At 33.8% G+C, this 16,865-nt stretch overlaps 2 protein-coding genes across 5 annotated transcripts in view; one reads left to right on the plus strand and one right to left on the minus strand.

Annotated features, from left to right (window-relative positions):
- Positions 1 to 16,865, plus strand: part of LOC123701008 (dystrophin-like) — a 335,833-nt gene that overhangs the window by 180,164 nt on the left and 138,804 nt on the right. The window lies entirely within an intron of this gene.
- On the minus strand, positions 3 to 5,324 carry LOC123700677 (translation initiation factor IF-2-like). 4 transcript variants are annotated; one of them, XM_045647956.1, is made up of 12 exons: positions 5,195 to 5,324; positions 4,692 to 4,775; positions 4,217 to 4,348; positions 3,658 to 3,678; positions 3,077 to 3,136; positions 2,795 to 2,845; positions 2,139 to 2,597; positions 2,011 to 2,049; positions 1,710 to 1,832; positions 1,489 to 1,515; positions 383 to 1,407; positions 3 to 136 (listed from the first exon to the last, which is right to left on the minus strand). In XM_045647956.1, exons 1-11 carry the CDS (start codon positions 5,307 to 5,309, stop codon positions 389 to 391), a joined length of 2,130 nt encoding a protein of 709 aa, XP_045503912.1. In that variant the 5' UTR covers positions 5,310 to 5,324; the 3' UTR covers positions 3 to 136; positions 383 to 388. The 4 variants fall into 4 exon arrangements, with proteins under 4 accessions (XP_045503912.1, XP_045503913.1, XP_045503914.1 ...); XM_045647957.1 differs by lacking the exon at positions 3,658 to 3,678; XM_045647958.1 differs by lacking the exon at positions 3,077 to 3,136.

Raw genomic sequence — 16,865 nt, forward strand, 5'->3', positions numbered from 1 at the left:
TATTATATCCCACTAAATTTATTTTATGAGTATGAAGCGTACGTTTTGCCATTTTACAATGCTCTCTTAATAAATGTTTTCATTGTCCGAAGTCGCGCCATGTTCTGTGTGGAGATCACTAGGAATCAATCGTAATCTGAAATGAAAAAAGAAGTATTTGAATAGGTACATTTTTAAGAATTTTAATTTTTACGTAACAATTACTCAGTGTTTCATAAAATATTTTTTATGATGTAAAAAATAAGACTTTTATAAGTAGCTCTTTAATTTATAAATAAAAATTTCATTAATAGTTCGATTCAATAAATATTAACCCTTAATCAATTCGAAAGTCTACAAACTTATTATATGTAGAAACGTCGCTTAGTTTCAATAGAATTACCTTTATTTACTCATCAGCCTCGGCGTTCTTTCCCCACGCGCTCGCTTGCGCGAGAGCCTGAGCGGAAGCGTCGCCCCATCCGCCCAAACCACCATAACCGCCCGCAGCAGCGTTGGCTAATGCTTCAGCCGATGCTGAGGAACCTCCGTATCCTCCTAATCCACCGAGACCTCCGAGCCCTCCGAGCCCTCCGAGTCCTCCGTATCCTCCGAGTCCTCCGAGCCCTCCTAGGAGACCACCACCTCCATTAGCGTTTGCAGAAGCATCAGCGATAGCGCTTGCCCAACCGTTTCCTGAGCTGGCTGCGTTGGCTTCAGCGTTGGCATTGGCCCAACTACCTCCATAGCCTCCTAAGCCTCCCATACCGCCCATACCACCTAAACCTCCTAGTCCTCCTAGTCCTCCTAATCCTCCTAATCCTCCCATGTCGGCGTATCCTCCTGCATTTGCAATTGCGTTCGCACTTGCGTCAGCACTTGAATAGCCGCCATATCCGCCTAGGCCTCCTAAACCTCCGAGACCTCCGAGGCCACCGAGGTAACCACCGCCGCCGCCGTAAGCATTGGCAGAGGCATCAGCTTGAGCTTGAGCACTGGACCATCCGCCTCCAAGACCTCCGAGTCCTCCGTATCCTCCCATTCCTCCTAAGCCTCCTAAATCTAATCCTCCGAGTCCTCCGTAGCCGCCGCCGCCGTATGCGTTGGCAGCCGCCTCTGCGCTAGCTTGAGCATTTGACCATCCGCCGCCATACGGTCCTAGGCCACCTCCGCTATAAGCGTTAGCATTAGCTTCAGCATTAGCTTGAGCCCATCCACCGCCATAACCTCCGAGGCCACCTAATCCTCCGAGACCTCCCATACCGCCAAGGCCGCCTAATCCTCCGAGGCCACCATATCCTGGATATCCACCGCCTCCATAAGCGGCGGCATTCGCTTCGGCGTTCGCTGATGCACTTGAGCCACCTCCCCAGCTGTTGGCTGCAGCATTAGCCGCTGCGGATGCGGAAGAACCTCCGGGGAAGAGATCTGTATAAAAAATAATTAACGTTTTTATTCGCTGCATATTAAATTAATTAATAATTATTATCTTAAGATTCTTCAACTTACAGGGATAATCTGGAGTATAGGAGTTGCCTGAAAAGAATGACGCCTTAGTTAATGCATGCTTGTAAAGTTCAGTGAATATCTAACTTAAACAACAATTTAGATTATTATAAGAAAAATTCATCGTAGCAGGAAATGTAGTAGTTTGTGTATTAATTGTTTTTGTAGAAAGTTGGTTGGCAAAGAAATAGTGGAAATGTTCTGTATTTGTGTGGAATACTTACAGTTGGGCAAGGTCTGCGATTCAATGTATACATAATTGTATTTGATTCTGCAAATGTGTACGTGACAATAGTCGCCTGGGATTTGGAAGGGTACTAACGGAGCCTGTCCACGGCACATGGGTGCTGTAAAAGAAAATATAGATCAATTCATTCTTCTCTATAAAATGCAATTTTAAAAAGAATATTATGTGAAAAAACACCTCATAATTTACTGTTTTAAGAACATTGCTAACTTGACAGACGCTATATTAATTGAAACAATTGTTTAGGTATACTTATTAGTAACAAAGTTTCAACTTACACACATAAATTATCACAGGTACGGGGTAGTATTTGTTTTCTGAAAAAAAAAAACATATTATTTAATAATCTTTCAAACTATTATTGAAATAAACAAAAATTCATACAATAATCATGGAATAAACTTACGAGTAACAGGTACAGGTACAGGTACCAAACGATCAGGTCCTTGTACGGGGATGTATCTGTTGATCGGTATTGGGAAAGGTACGGGTACGGGTGGTGATGGTACTGGCACTGGTACTGGTACATCTCTAGTGGGTCCTGGTACAGGAACTGGGATAGGCACAGGTGGGGATGGAACTGGAACAGGTACTGGAATGTTCTTTTCGGGTCCTGGTACTGGAATCGGTTGCGGTACGGGTAGTGGTACAGGCAAGATTCTTGGTGGTGATGGTACCGGGTATGGTCGGTTAACTGGAAAAGGTACGGGTACAGGGCGCTCTACAGGGTATGGCCTTGGTGGACCAGGCACGTAGATCTTTTCGGGTGGGGATGGTACCGGTACGGGGACGGGGACGGGGATGGGTCTGCCTGGCACTGGGACCGGGATGGGGATTGGTCGTGGGATCACGATCGGTGGTGGGCCTGAAAATATGTGAGGTTTTATTCTGCTCATTATCATTGCTAGATGGTTTAATTTCACAATTATTATTCTACATAAGATATTTCAAACGTCTCGGTCTAATGCAAAATTTTAAAGGATTTTTTTAATTCGATTAAAATATGAACAGAATTAGATCTTTATAATATTATAATGATTTTATAAATGTTGAAATACTTACATGGGTTGATTGGTATCGGTCTCGGAATCGGCCACGGTTCAGGAATTGGCTCTGAAATGCACAAAATATAAATTAACTTCCTATTTTCTGGTTTGATTTACTTGCAATAACTAGATCTTTCAAAATTATCGTCAATGAGGAACAAAATTCTTCTGTTGTCTTTTATTTTTATATCATCCTCTTCAAGTTGCTGTCATTTTTGCCATAACTTTGATATTATGTAGCGGTTTTTAATAATAATAATTTAAGTAACTTTTTTATAATATTTGCGGCACTTTTTACCTTCAAAATAAGAGTTTGCATTTTCCCATATATGCGATGTTAGGCGCCTTAGTCTTTGGTCTGTAAAAGTGGTTTCATTTATTTCGAAACCAGAATTTTGCCATCTAGCTACTATTTTTAATAAAATATTCATTTACTTACCCTTGTTTTCACGTATTCATTTTATATTTTAGTTGGATATGTTATTTTATGTCGTGTTATAGATGGTTAGGATTGTGAAGTGAATAAATATAATTAACAGTATGTAGATGAGTTTTGATGTCATTATATGATTATAATCAAGAGTAGTGTTGCCTTGAATGTTTTGAATAGTCCTTGTAATATTATGTCTAGTTGTTCTATTTATATTTGTTGAGACACCTTTTTAAAATATACATACATAAAGTTTTACCTGATGTCTGTGAAATAAAATGGTAAAATTAACTTTAAGATGGATTGGAATAGTTACATATAAGTTGGTAGTGTTTTCCGTTTTCCTTATATGTGTGCTACGATGAATTTTCCTTCGTAAGAAGATTTTAAAAGATAGAATAGACAATGAAAAGGCGTGAAATAATTTTGTATTCCCCTTCAAAACTTACCTGGAACAGGAGGGAGATAGCCTGAAAGAGTTAGGCCGTTTATTTTAATATTAATACATATTTATAATTGGATTTGTCTGTCTGTAATATATACTTTTCTAGTGAATTTAGCTACTGCATTTTTATAAATCATTTGTGTTAAGTGTTTTACTTATGTATTTTATGCCTTTTTCTGTTATACTTTGAGTGCAGAATGTTAGAGCAAGGTTAGAGACGATAATGAGTAAGTATGTAGCTGTTTCCTCCAATGTCACAATGTAAAAATGTGTCGTGTTTTTGTGTCTTTCGTAGCGAACATGTCAAGTGCTTTACTTACACGCTTCACAGAAAGTGGTGATAGGGCTGTCAGCGAAATATTTTAATATTATGAATTCTACATCTACATGGTTAAATGTATGATGGCTTCATGTTTTTAAATTAGAACTTGCGTGTTATGGATATTGATGTAGGGTTGTCGCAAAGGCCCGGTACGTTTTACTCGTTTGCTAGGGTTGTCGCAAATTGTGCAAAGGTCGCAGATATTTCCACGTTTGGTTGCTGGGGCTGTCACAATATTTACCTCCACAGCTTTCACTGCAGGGGCGGCACCTGGTGTAAAGTGAACCGTAGGGGGTGCTGAAGCATCCGCACACGAGACAGCCACCCAGGCTGGGGACTGAGAACATGTCTCCTTCGCGGTTGCAGTTGGAGTCTGGGGAACATTATGTTGTGATATTAATGATAATACTGTACAAATATTGTGAATAATGGATTTAATAGAATGTTATCCGGCCACTTATTTAGAATCTAGATCATGGTTTAATAAATGTTCTGGTTACGAAAAATTTCCTTCGAAGTCGAGGGAGAGCAATAACCGTTAGCATAATTTTTATAAACGTAATTTTGTGTCGAGATTTTTTCACAATAACTTATTTGATTATGTTTTAACCGGATACTTAAGGAATAAGAAACACTTTCTTCACATACACATCACATTAATACCTTCTTATATACATTCATATTCATTTTATCATATCAAGATTCTTTAAACTTACAAATGGGGTTAGGGAAGTAACCTCCACCACCGCCCGCCTGCGCAAGCGCGGACGCTTGCGCGCTGGCGAAAGCGCTGCGGTCTTCTGTAAATGGGAATTAAAAAGTAAATTAAAACACACATTTCCTTAATAAAAGCAGACTTATAAGAATGATTGATTATTATTTTTTTTGTAAGTTTTGCAAAAGAAAACACGGGTTGCACTTGGACAAAAACAAAAATATTCAATAAAAAGTAATTCTAATTGAAGTTAAGTCTTTTAAATGCAATATATAACCGATATACTAGATTATTGACTAAATTTATGTAAGATATCAAAAACGAAAATCTTTTCAAGTACACACATAGATTATGCTACATCTTAACCATACTATATAAATCACATGTTTTTCTCAAATACAACACAATCACTATAAAAAAAAAATTGTAAATCTATCCATTTTCAAAATCTATTCAATCTATTCACAACCAGAAATTCTACAAGCTATTGAAAAAACATCTTACCGTCACCCCATACTGAGGCGATCAAGCAGAATACCACCAATGCTCTAACGGTCCACATCTCGGGAATCGAACTCTGGACCCTGTGAGCGGAGAGACCACCCACAAAAGATGTCATCTCCACACCATACAACTCTATTTAAACCAAACAGTTTTACGCGTTGATAGGTATGAACAATCAATTAACTTATTAAAAACCTTAATATAATAATAAACGAGCCGTGAAGATATGAATTTTAATATCGACCGAATTACATTTTTTATTGATTTCCAATATTTCATATTATGTAAAGTATCGTGATACGCGGTTGTGTGCTCTATGGTCAAGGTGGTAGGAGTGGGAACGGGGTGAAGGGTTGTGAAATTGTTTCATTGTATGTATTTATGGCATAGCAACAGTGTTTTATTAGTGTTTACTTTGGCATTTGCTTTTTCAGTTTTTTCCTAGTGACGTAAAACTTCTCCATGAAATAATCAGCCAGCTGGTTACATGTAAAATATTTTTAAGTAGATAAACATATACACGTAGAACTGCGTTTTATAAAATCGCAGAACTTGACCTTTAGTTACGCGCTATCAGCAATTTCTTCATAGTTATTTAATTAACAGCATAGAGGTCGTATAAGTGAAACAGTAAGTATAGTTAGTATGTACAGTGTTTTAGGTAATACATAAGATAGAGACGATACTCGGGACATTTTGTCCTTTATCGCAGGAATTTCAGCAGTGTGAATTTACTAATTGTTTTCTATAGGATTCGGTATACATACGAATTTTAATAAAAATATTGAAAAATTTTTGATACATGATAGTAGATATGTAAATTAACATTGATTTTACAACAATATGACCATGCGATAACTAACAGATACATAACCGTACGGAAACCCATTTCAACCCAGTAATTAATTTAAAAAAAGAAGCAAATAGGTTAAAAAGGAAAGTGACGCTAGGTGACGTTACTGGGTCGCACTTCCGGTACGTAGGTAGCGCTCGCTTCCGGCTGCGGTGCGAAGCTTCCATTGTGAAGCTTTTGTTTGAACTTTTCCCAGGTAACGTCTTGGTATATAATATTTTTAATATACTAGCTACGCTTCGCGGTTTCACCCGCGTGCCTCCGCTCCTGTTGGTCTTAGGCCATAGCGTAATGATATATAGCCCATAGCCTTCCTCGATAAATGGGCTATCTAACACTGAACTAATTTTTAAAATCGGAGTATTTCCTGAGATTAGCGCGTTCAAACAAACAAACTCTTCAGCTTATAATATTATAGTTATAAAGATCGGTATGACGAATTTCGACCTTAATCATTAACTAACATTTTAATTGCGGTAAAACCACAGAACAGTAAAAACATTGTGTGTTATAATTCTATATCTGACATTATCTGTTTGTCTGATTAGCGGCTAAGCAACATGATTTCAATAATTTGGAATGAAAAGGTTATTGGGTATAGATATTTATACGTAAATTAAACGTTGTGTCCTATTATAAGTACATATTATATATAATATTATAAAGGCTTTACTGGATAAAAACAAATAGAAAAAGTGTCAATTTTATTTATTTATTTATTTATTTCATTAAGGATCACCAACATGACATACACTGATACAGAGATAAAAGCATTAAAGTAATTACAATCGTAGACATAGTGCTGTCACAATTATAGGCAACCACCACTAACAAATACAACATTAAATTCAAATCTAAGACACACAGTCTGCAGCTAACTGCAGATTAGGTAAAAAATACACATATACATAATACATAAAACATAAATCCAATTTTGACGGCAAAATAATCAAATTAATGTTAAAAGAAAACTACATTTGATCAACTGGGTTTTGGCAAAGGTTCAATCGAGAGCAATTCCTTTTTAAATTTATGTACAGTATTTGAGAAAATGTCAATAGTCTTATTATTGCCAGAAACTATATTATTATATTCTTTGGTAAGGCGAGAAATGCCTCGTAAATTTTACTCGTACTACCTTCTTGTTCCAACTTGTAATTGCGATTAGGTACTGCAGAAAAGCATTATATTATAATAATTATAATGTTTAAAAAACTGCATTGCAATACGGAAACGACCTAAGTATATGTATCAATTAAACTTTTGAAAAAATACATCGCGAAAGATACAAACCACATTTTCTAGTAATAAAAACGTTTAGTCTTCTAATTCTCTATCTATTTCAAGTCATAAATATATTCTAGACCCATTACGATGTAACGCTCGTAAATATATGAAATAAATTCAAGAAGATACAGTAAGAGATACAGCACTTGTAATAAAGTCGCTATGTCAGGCTCTCTATCTATAAAATAATAATGTACTGCGGGTCGTGCGTGTGACAGATCAGCTTATAGGCAGGGAGGCGGCTAGCGTATTTGTTAACTATGTAGATTAATTATTATTATGCGTACAGTTTATTCCTGTGAATAAGATTAGAATCTAATAAATAAGGTAAGATTGCAAATCAATTGATTTGCATTCTTTCAAAAACGATTACTAGATGTATCAAATAAATAATAGAATATATTATTCCATGTACACGTCAATCCTATATTTTAATACTATCTATATATATCCTAGATTTTGAAAAAGATTATGTTATTAATATCAAAGGAAATTAATTTCATCAAAACAGATTTTTAATTTAAATTATATTGTATTCATGTAGTACATTTATAGCTTTTAACACATTTTTCGCTTTTACGTTTTCTTTAGGGCTCACATGCTGCTATTGTTCGTTATAAAATCCTACATTCTTCATGACAAAGTGCTGTCCACTGTCCAGTGCACTTAAGATATCACGTTACATATAAAAATGATAGTGAAAATTGAAAAATACAACAACATCAACGATAAATCACCGCCGTCTCTCGGACTACAACAGAAATGTTCTCTTAAATAAACGCGCGGGTTCCGAGACTTCGTAAATATATGAATGTGCAGTATTTATTGCTTAACTCTTTCACTTTGCTGTTTCACTTCTCTTATTTTGATTATTTATTCCATTTGCTGATAAAAGTGATATTCTATTTTATTATATAATCAATCTGATGATTTTCATTTTTCATTTGTTTTAACATTTTCTAGTTTTATTTGTTGACCGTACTTAAAAATTGCATTGTACTCATAATGTCGTATTGTGTTCGTTGTTTAATGCATATGCATATTACAATCGGGTGCATCTGCCCCCGGGCTCGAGGGAACCGTGCTCGGACAATGTACAACAACCCAGGGGACTAACTGTTTTGATTTCTTTATGTGTTTAACAGTAATGTGTTATGTTAGATTTTAATTTGTTTTAGCATTTTCTGTTATAATGTTCAGTTCTAGTTTTAATAATGTAGTTTAATCCGGACAATAAGTGTTTGTAAATCGATGGTGTATTTTAAATCGGTGCTCAGATTTGTGACAGATCAGCTTTCGAGATGTAGGTAGCTAAGAATATTTTTGAAACTATATTGTTTTGTAGTTCTTCATACCAAGCATCTATAATTGGTTATATTATACCGATGTGTTAATAATTTATATTATCTACACGTAATTTACGTACCTAAGTAAGCACCTTACTTGAACCCTAAGGTTAACTAGTTAACTACAGTGAGACAAAAAGCGGTTGGTTGCTTATTGCTTCGCTCTACCAGTAAATACTATCGAATTGATGTATTATGCAGAAGTATCTACAAATATTAAAACAAAAAAAGAGTGTGTGTACTTATGTACACGCGTTAGAAGTTATACTTCAATGGCGTATGGAAAAAATACTAGAATATACAACCTGAACATAGTTATCAATTTTCATACCACCTAGAACAAACTTCATGCTGTTAAATTTAGGTGTCGGTGTGCGCGTGCATCGTAAAAATTCACTCTCATCATTTTTCTCCATCGCGCCAAAAGAAGTATAACTTCAATGATTATTTTCCGACAGCAAACAAATTGTTTTCGGTATTCCCTAATCCAAAACACAAACGTTCACACCTACAGGCTGAGTCTATACACAACTAACTTGAAGTGGAATTTAAGTTGGTAATTAAGTTGCATACAGTCCTGCACCTGTGGCCCTGAGGGGACAAAACGTGAACACCCCAGAAACAAGATAGATGGTTGGTCTGGTCACTATCTATTTACTTAATGATTCAATTTAAATTATTTTTGTAGATAGTAAATTGGATAAGGTTTTTGTAGTAAGTATGTAGTTTTTTTTTTTATTATGACGTCAGTTTTATAAAAGTTATATAGAAGGTTTACTGAAAATTAAGCTATTGCTAGCCTCGGCTCTATACAATTTGATAAGTGATAAAAACAAAATAAGATATAGGCAATGTCATTCAGGAGCATATTTTTTTTTAATTAGTATACTTTCAAATTATAATAATCGATTATATTCACAATGGCTGTTGAATGATAGAATACAAAGTGAAATAGGTCATTTTAGAAATCTCTTACAAAAGGCCATTTCCCACACAGGTGAAAAATAGTTTATATAAAGCATAGGATACATTAAAAAATATATTCCTACACTACCAATGGGCTCTAATTAAAAAATAATCGCAATGAGAATAGCTCTCGACTTTATTTAACAAATTAATCCACGCAGACAAAGTTGCGGGCGAATTTATAACTTTTTGAAATAAATTTAAACCTCATTTACATTTTTAGGAGCTAAAAGTGTATGTGGCGGTAAACTAACACATTTTTAACTTAAATTATGACCGTTGCGGCAGTTTAAACTATGCTTTATTGCAGCGGTATAAAATTTAAAACTTCTTGCACTTATTAATTTAAATTGTACTTTGCATTTTAAACTTTATCTTGAAGGGAGAAAGGTGTTTTTTGTGTGACATGCGGTATTATTTAAACAATTTGTCGTGCTTTGTAGCGTCCGTTGTTTCCTAGTGATCTATGTTTCAGATATTTTCACGTTTCTCGTGGCGTCTGTAAATACATATACTTTTAAGGCAGCGCCATCTAGTAGCGCGTCAGCAAAACTTTTATTGTGTCCACGAACTTTTTAACAGATTGGTACGGGAGCTAGCAACGTTTAAAAAAAAAGTCATTTTAGTATAGTTGGGTTTTTGATATACTGTTTCTCTTGCTATTTCGGTTAGAGTCCGGGCTGTCTGGCTGGCCGCAGTGGTTGCGTTTATTAGTGCGCATCTTATCTGCACAGGAAAATATCCCTAATTTAAAGTCATTTTTTAACGCGTAATTTTTAATCTTTTGCCTTTAGATAGATCCATCAGACATAATTTTTTTATTGCAAGACGTTTTTTTCGTTGTAAAATAGGTGCCATACGCAATTTTTATTTCAAAATAATTAAAATGTCATCGAAATAAGTGAAATTACATCAACATGAGTCCGCTTAAAAGGTAAGTAATAACTTTATTATTTATATTATATTATCCTTTTTTAATACTTATATTGAATAATTAGTAAACTAATATTTTTAATAGATGGTTTCATATTTATTACACTTTTGGGTATAAATATGAATTTGATGATATTTGTATTTTCTAGTGTTTGATTTTACGCGAGTATTATACATTTTGAAATTAAAGACTTGGGAAAATAATACAATGAATAAATCGCGTTTAAAATCCGTTAAAAAGTCTTTAATTTCTTGATGATATTTGGTTTTTATCAAGTTTACATTAACGTCCTATTTGAGGTTCGTTGAGAAAAAGGAGGCGATACGGTAGATTGTTGCAAAAAAACTGTAAATAGTAAAATGAATATTATATATAGTATAAGTAACACAGTGATTACTTATCCTTCACTGGGACTCATGTTGATGGAATTTCACTTATTTCGATGATATTTTAATTATTTTGAAATAAAAATTGCGTCTGGCATCTATTTAACAACGAAAAACACGTCTTGCAATAAAAAATGTATGTCTAATGGATCTATCTAAAGGCAAACGATTAAAAATTATGCGTTAAAAAATGACTTTAAATTAAGGATATTTTCCTGTGCAGATAAGATGCGCACTAATAAACGCAACCACTGCGGCCAGCCAGACAGCCCGGACTGTAACCGAAATAGCAAGAGGAACAGCATATCAAAGAACCAACTATACTAAAATGCTCACTTGTCAACGTTGCTACCTCCTAGAATAGATCACTGTCTCAAATTTATTTATAATAAATAAGAAGATCTTATGCAAAGGTTATTCATATAAGTTGTTGTTGTTAAGTATATTATTCAAAAACCCACGCTATGAACTATATTTTTAACAATTTGATACGCCATTCCAACTACAACCTGTATATTTTTCACTACAGGGATTTGTATTATTTTATATTTTTTATTAATAAAATAATGAATACCTGACTAGCTGTACCAGAAGATACTCATAAAAACATAAAATAAAACTGCCCCACAAGGGGCACCGCTCACAGAGCACATTAAAAGGCCTTCGTACATTGAATCCCACCAAAACATAAATGTAAAAATTGGAGCCGAGTTCAATCGTTGACTTAATTTGCCAAAAAAAGAAATGAGATCTAAATGTGTGCCAAGTTCTGCAGACAGTCCATAAATTTATTTACAAAAATGTATTAAGTTCTTAGGTTGACTGAAAACTCAATTGTTTTATTTTCCCTTAGAGAACAATGTTTATTCCAAAATATCACTTTTTTAATTTGAATAATATAATTATTTTCACAAAGCAAACAACTAATGACCTATTGAACCCCATAATTTGATGAGGCTAGTTTTTAGAACCTCACAAAATATAAACAGTATGTAAAACTAGCCTCATCAAATTATGGGGTTCTAGGTCATTAGTTGTTCGCTTTGTGAAAATAATTATATTATTCAAATTAAAAAAGTTATATTTTGGAATAAACATTGTTCTCTAAGGGAAAATAAAACAATTGAGTCTTCAGTCAACCTAAGAACTTAATACATCTTTGTAAATAAATTTATGGACTGTCTGCAGAACTTGGCACACATTTAGATCTCATTTCTTTTTTTGGCAAATTAAGTCAACGATTGAACTCGGCTCCAATTTTTACATTTATGTTTTGGTGGGATATCATTACTTTTTGTACAGAAAATTACTCTGCAAATTTGATTTACTTTATAAATATAATACTTTTTATATACGATTTTTTTTTCTTGCGGTTTCTCTGTATGGTTTGTTTAGTATTATTTTCTATATTTTCTTGTATGTTATGAATGTCAGCGCACATTGCCCCGTCATTATCTGCAATTTTTTAAACTCGTTTTCTTTTTAAAAGATTACATGATTTTCTAAACATCCAGCGTGAATTTGTACACACACTATTACCAAGATGCAAAGATCGTTGTAGAAGAATCGTCGCCTTACTCCATGACGTTACGGTATTGCCATGACGCGTTCTTGAAATTTTACTCTAAACGCGCCTAAAGATGTTTCACTTATATTAATATTACGCAAATTAAATCATTTCGACCTTCGACGAAGCCTTCTTCCATTACCTACACCATGGTAATTATTTTTGCATGCTTGTATTGGCTGAACATGTTTGTGGTGTTTGTGCTTTATTAATATAATTATTGTATCACCATTGAATACCATGTTTAAAGCAAAATAAAGATTTTATTTATTTATTTATTTATTTACACTGAAATTAAAACTAAACTAAACACTCATAAATAAAGAATAAATAAATGTGAATATGTAAAATTATATATTATTTTTAACTGTATGAGCAATAAAGAAAATTTTTATTAAAATTTTCTTTTATTTTACGTTTAATAACAGTTTTGAATAAAGAAATCATGCAATCGAAGTAATCCGCCCAAGCGAATACTAGCGCGAGTGAGTGTGATGTCAGAGGCGCATCGAATCTACAGATGTTTCGTAATAAAATATGTAAACTTCAATAATCTATATCTCAGTCATTTATTGATGGATTTCAAAATTTTTTTCGGCCACTGATTAGTTTTGATCTATTTTTTAAGACTAGTAAGGTGAATATACTATTTTCTTTTTTTTTAAACTTTTCCATTTTTCCATACAAACAAAATTTATGTCATTGAAAAAAAAATTAAATACAAATAAATTCAGTATTTTCTGATTTTTTCCTTTGTACACTCACTATTACCTAGTTGATTACAAAATTTGAACTTTCTAGGTCATCTGGAAGTGGGTTAGGTTTTGTATATGTCTATAAGTCAGTCAGTCTTAAAAATTGCGATTTTTGGATATTAATATCTACGCAACTTTTTAATCTGTATTTATGAAATTTAAGGTTCTTGTTTATCTTGAGGTCCTCTTGATATGTACCAAATTTGGTTTATATAACTGAAATAGTTTTTGAGTTATAAGGGGGTGAAAAGTGGCTCGAAATGGTTCGTGTAAATATACACACGGCTGCTGCTCGCCAGTTCTCTTCGCTTGAACTCGGCTTGACACGCTGCCGCGTGTCTAGATACACATGACACCTCTAAAGTCAGAATATCTAAATAAGAGTTAGCTTGAGCTAGACTGGAAATGCCCGCGAGGCTTCCGTTAAGTGTTCCAAGAAGCTTTTACACAATATAGGCGCGGCGTTCACTTGACAAGACAATTTGATAGTACATATTTTATTGCAAGAAAAATAATGAAAATTGTACATTTATTAATGTACATAACACGCATGTTCTTCATTTATTTATGACGCATGCTATGGTGGGTAATGTTGGAAAAACTCAGCTTTGAAGTCGTTAAAATTAATTTCTATCATATTATTATCTAACAAAACACACGCAATCAAAATAATGAAGTAAATTTTGGTTCACGTTCACGGCCTTTAATTCAATTGTTAAAACTCGTGACTTGTAAGTGTAGATATATAAAAAAATATTATTATTATGTATTTTGTAAAGTGCATTAAAATACATGTATAGAAACATGCATAAACATAATCATACATTGAGATGATTAACTTGAACTTAACTTAATCTTAACAAGTTAAGTGTGAGTCAAACTTTACGTAGCTTTTTAGTATCTATTTCATAAAGCTCACTGAAAACTGAGGAGCCTTTCAGAATTTAGGCGAAAAGTTATATTTATGCAAGTGCAAAGTGCTTTTAAACTAAAATATGAAGTCGTAGTTTGGTAAGTTTTATCAATTTCGCAGTTTCACTTCTGCTTTTGAGAACAAACTTTAATAATACAAAAACTTGAAATATGTACTCAGTTGTTGTCAGAATGTTTGTTATATTATTAATATTATTTACTAATTATAATTTTAACTAACTTAATAAGGGAGAAGTTGTGTTGATTACCTTTTAACAACGACATTTCAATATCTTATACATATATCTAATATCTATTTAATTTACTACTGTATACTGATTGCACGTGACTTCATCGCTTGAAAAAAATACTAGGTACCTATAATAAAACCCTTACCTTCCTGAATTCTTCAAAGACGACGTTTTCGGTTTTTCAGCTATAAATCACCTTCAAATTGCATGTTCAGACGTGGTATTCGTGTACCTACAGTTGGTGAAATATTTTGAGTTTTGACTTATATACTATACACTAGCCGTGCCCGGCGGTTTTACCCACATTGCTCCGCTCCGTCTTAGCGTGATGATATATAGTACCTATATGATATATAGCCTTCCTTGATAAATGGGCTATCTAACACCGAAATAATTTTTCAAATCGGACCAGTAGTTTCTGGGATTAGCGCGTTCAAACAAACAAGCTCAACTTTATAATATTAGTATAGATAAGCCTGTTCATTTACATACAAAATAGCACACAATCCTCCATACAAAATTAATATCCAATATTTCAAACGTTATACTACAGAAATATCGTCCCATGCTAAGAGACGCCCCTTGGCCCAGCTGTAGCACACAGGTGCGACTTCCCTGAAATATTCGCTTCAGATATTGTCAACCTCACGGTTTATTTTATTCGAGAACTTTCCTATTTGATTTCTGGTTATTCTTTTTGCTGCGACAATTTATACGTGTTCTAAAGTTATTTTTTTAGGAATGTAGTCATAACAATGACGTGATTGCAATAGTTTGTGTGAGTATGTGATATATTATAATTATGTTGAATTCGAAACATGGATGGTTTGAGGTAAAAAAATTAGGAAGATTAGAATTTAAAGATAGAAAAAGGCTATGTTTTATTAAGTGAACAAAACTTTAACATAGAGGCAGGGAAGGAGCATTATTAGTTAATTTTTACATTAAAAACTTTCCGGAATCATCATATATTGTGTACATATTTTAGAGGTACCCACTATTGTTTGTAATATTGGTATCACACAATCACATCAAGATAACTTTACTTAGTACCAACATTAACAACAAATGCAATATTTAATTCCTGGAGTCGACGAATTACCAAGCAGTGCAATGTACACCACAAACATAATATTATGTCCACAAATAGGTAGTGTATTAAATCTGAAATATAACTGATTTACAGTGAAATAGCGAACTAGACCGGAGTTATTTTGGAGCGAGCTGAAACATGGAAGCAATCAGTAAAGTGGGGCATGTTTTATGTCCAGCCATTCGCGGCCTATACCCCAAATTGATGTATCGAACATATACAGTATATCTACACTAATATTGAACCGGGTTATACTCCATTTGGAGTACACCGCGATTTGGCTGGTTTGCTTTTGTAAGGCCGTTGGAAGAATTCGAATTTCTAACTGCGCTGTGATTGGTTGGTTTTTTGAGTAATTACGATATTTGAAAATTTGTTAGATCTATATTTTTGTGCAATTTGTGGAATGCCTGTATCAACAGATAATATCATATTGTATAAGGTTATTAATTATAATGCGTCAAAAAACTACTGCATAATTAATAAAACTTCAGTACCTCACTAGAAAACGAAGCCTGTTTGTGTCCATTTTGATAAAATTTTGCTCTACATCTTAAATTGCAATTTAAAATTCACAACCAAATTACTTATTTTTACGTTGACAAATTGCATTTAAATCTTAAATTACCCGTATCCTTTTCACCCAAATTTTCCGTCTCTCTCCAACATAGAGGCCACTCCTTCGCACTTACAGCAAATAGCCTCATTATCACAGACAGTATCCGTACAAACTTTCAGCTCGTTCTATCTTGTTAAGGTTTTACAAAGAACTCGTTTATGCAGTCTTGAAATTCTAAATTTCATACAATTGTCACGTTCTTGGATTCGCAATTAGTTAAGGTATTATAAAATTGGAATTTAAAATTGAAATTTCTACTTAATGCGCCTCGTGATTTTAACCACGAAAACCTCGGCAGTTCCCATGGGATTTCCGGGATAAAAACTATTCTAGATATCCTTTCTCACATCACAAACTATCTGTGTATTAAATTTCATCCAAATTCGTTCAGTGATTTAGGTGTGAAGAAGAGACAGACTACAGACATACAGTCGTAACAGATTTTAATATGCAATTAAACTTAATTTATTCAAACCAAAAAAATTATTTAACTTTGAATACACACAAAATAATTTTTTTTTTTAACTTTAAGAGAAGCATTGCATTTCAAAGATATTGAAAAACAACTTTCATTCATTGATAGGTTTTATTGTAAGTAACATAAGCTTACCTTCATACTCAACTTTGTCTACCCTCGTCTACCCTTTCAACCCTTTTTATTGAAGTGCACTGCCGTATATAGGAATAAGTATTGAGTTTATG

Source organism: Colias croceus, chromosome 20 (genome assembly GCF_905220415.1).
Source record: "Colias croceus chromosome 20, ilColCroc2.1".
NCBI lineage: Eukaryota > Metazoa > Arthropoda > Insecta > Lepidoptera > Pieridae > Colias > Colias croceus.

Coding starts and splice junctions, on each gene's coding strand:
- LOC123700677 (XM_045647956.1), bottom strand. CDS start 5,309: ATGACATCTTTTGTGGGTGGTCTCTCCGCTCACAGGGTCCAGAGTTCG. Junction 3,137..3,657: donor CTATCTCCCTCCTGTTCCAG/GTAAGTTTTGAA, acceptor CCACTTTTACAG/ACCAAAGACTAAGGCGCCTA. Junction 1,516..1,709: donor ATCGCAGACCTTGCCCAACT/GTAAGTATTCCA, acceptor CATTCTTTTCAG/GCAACTCCTATACTCCAGAT.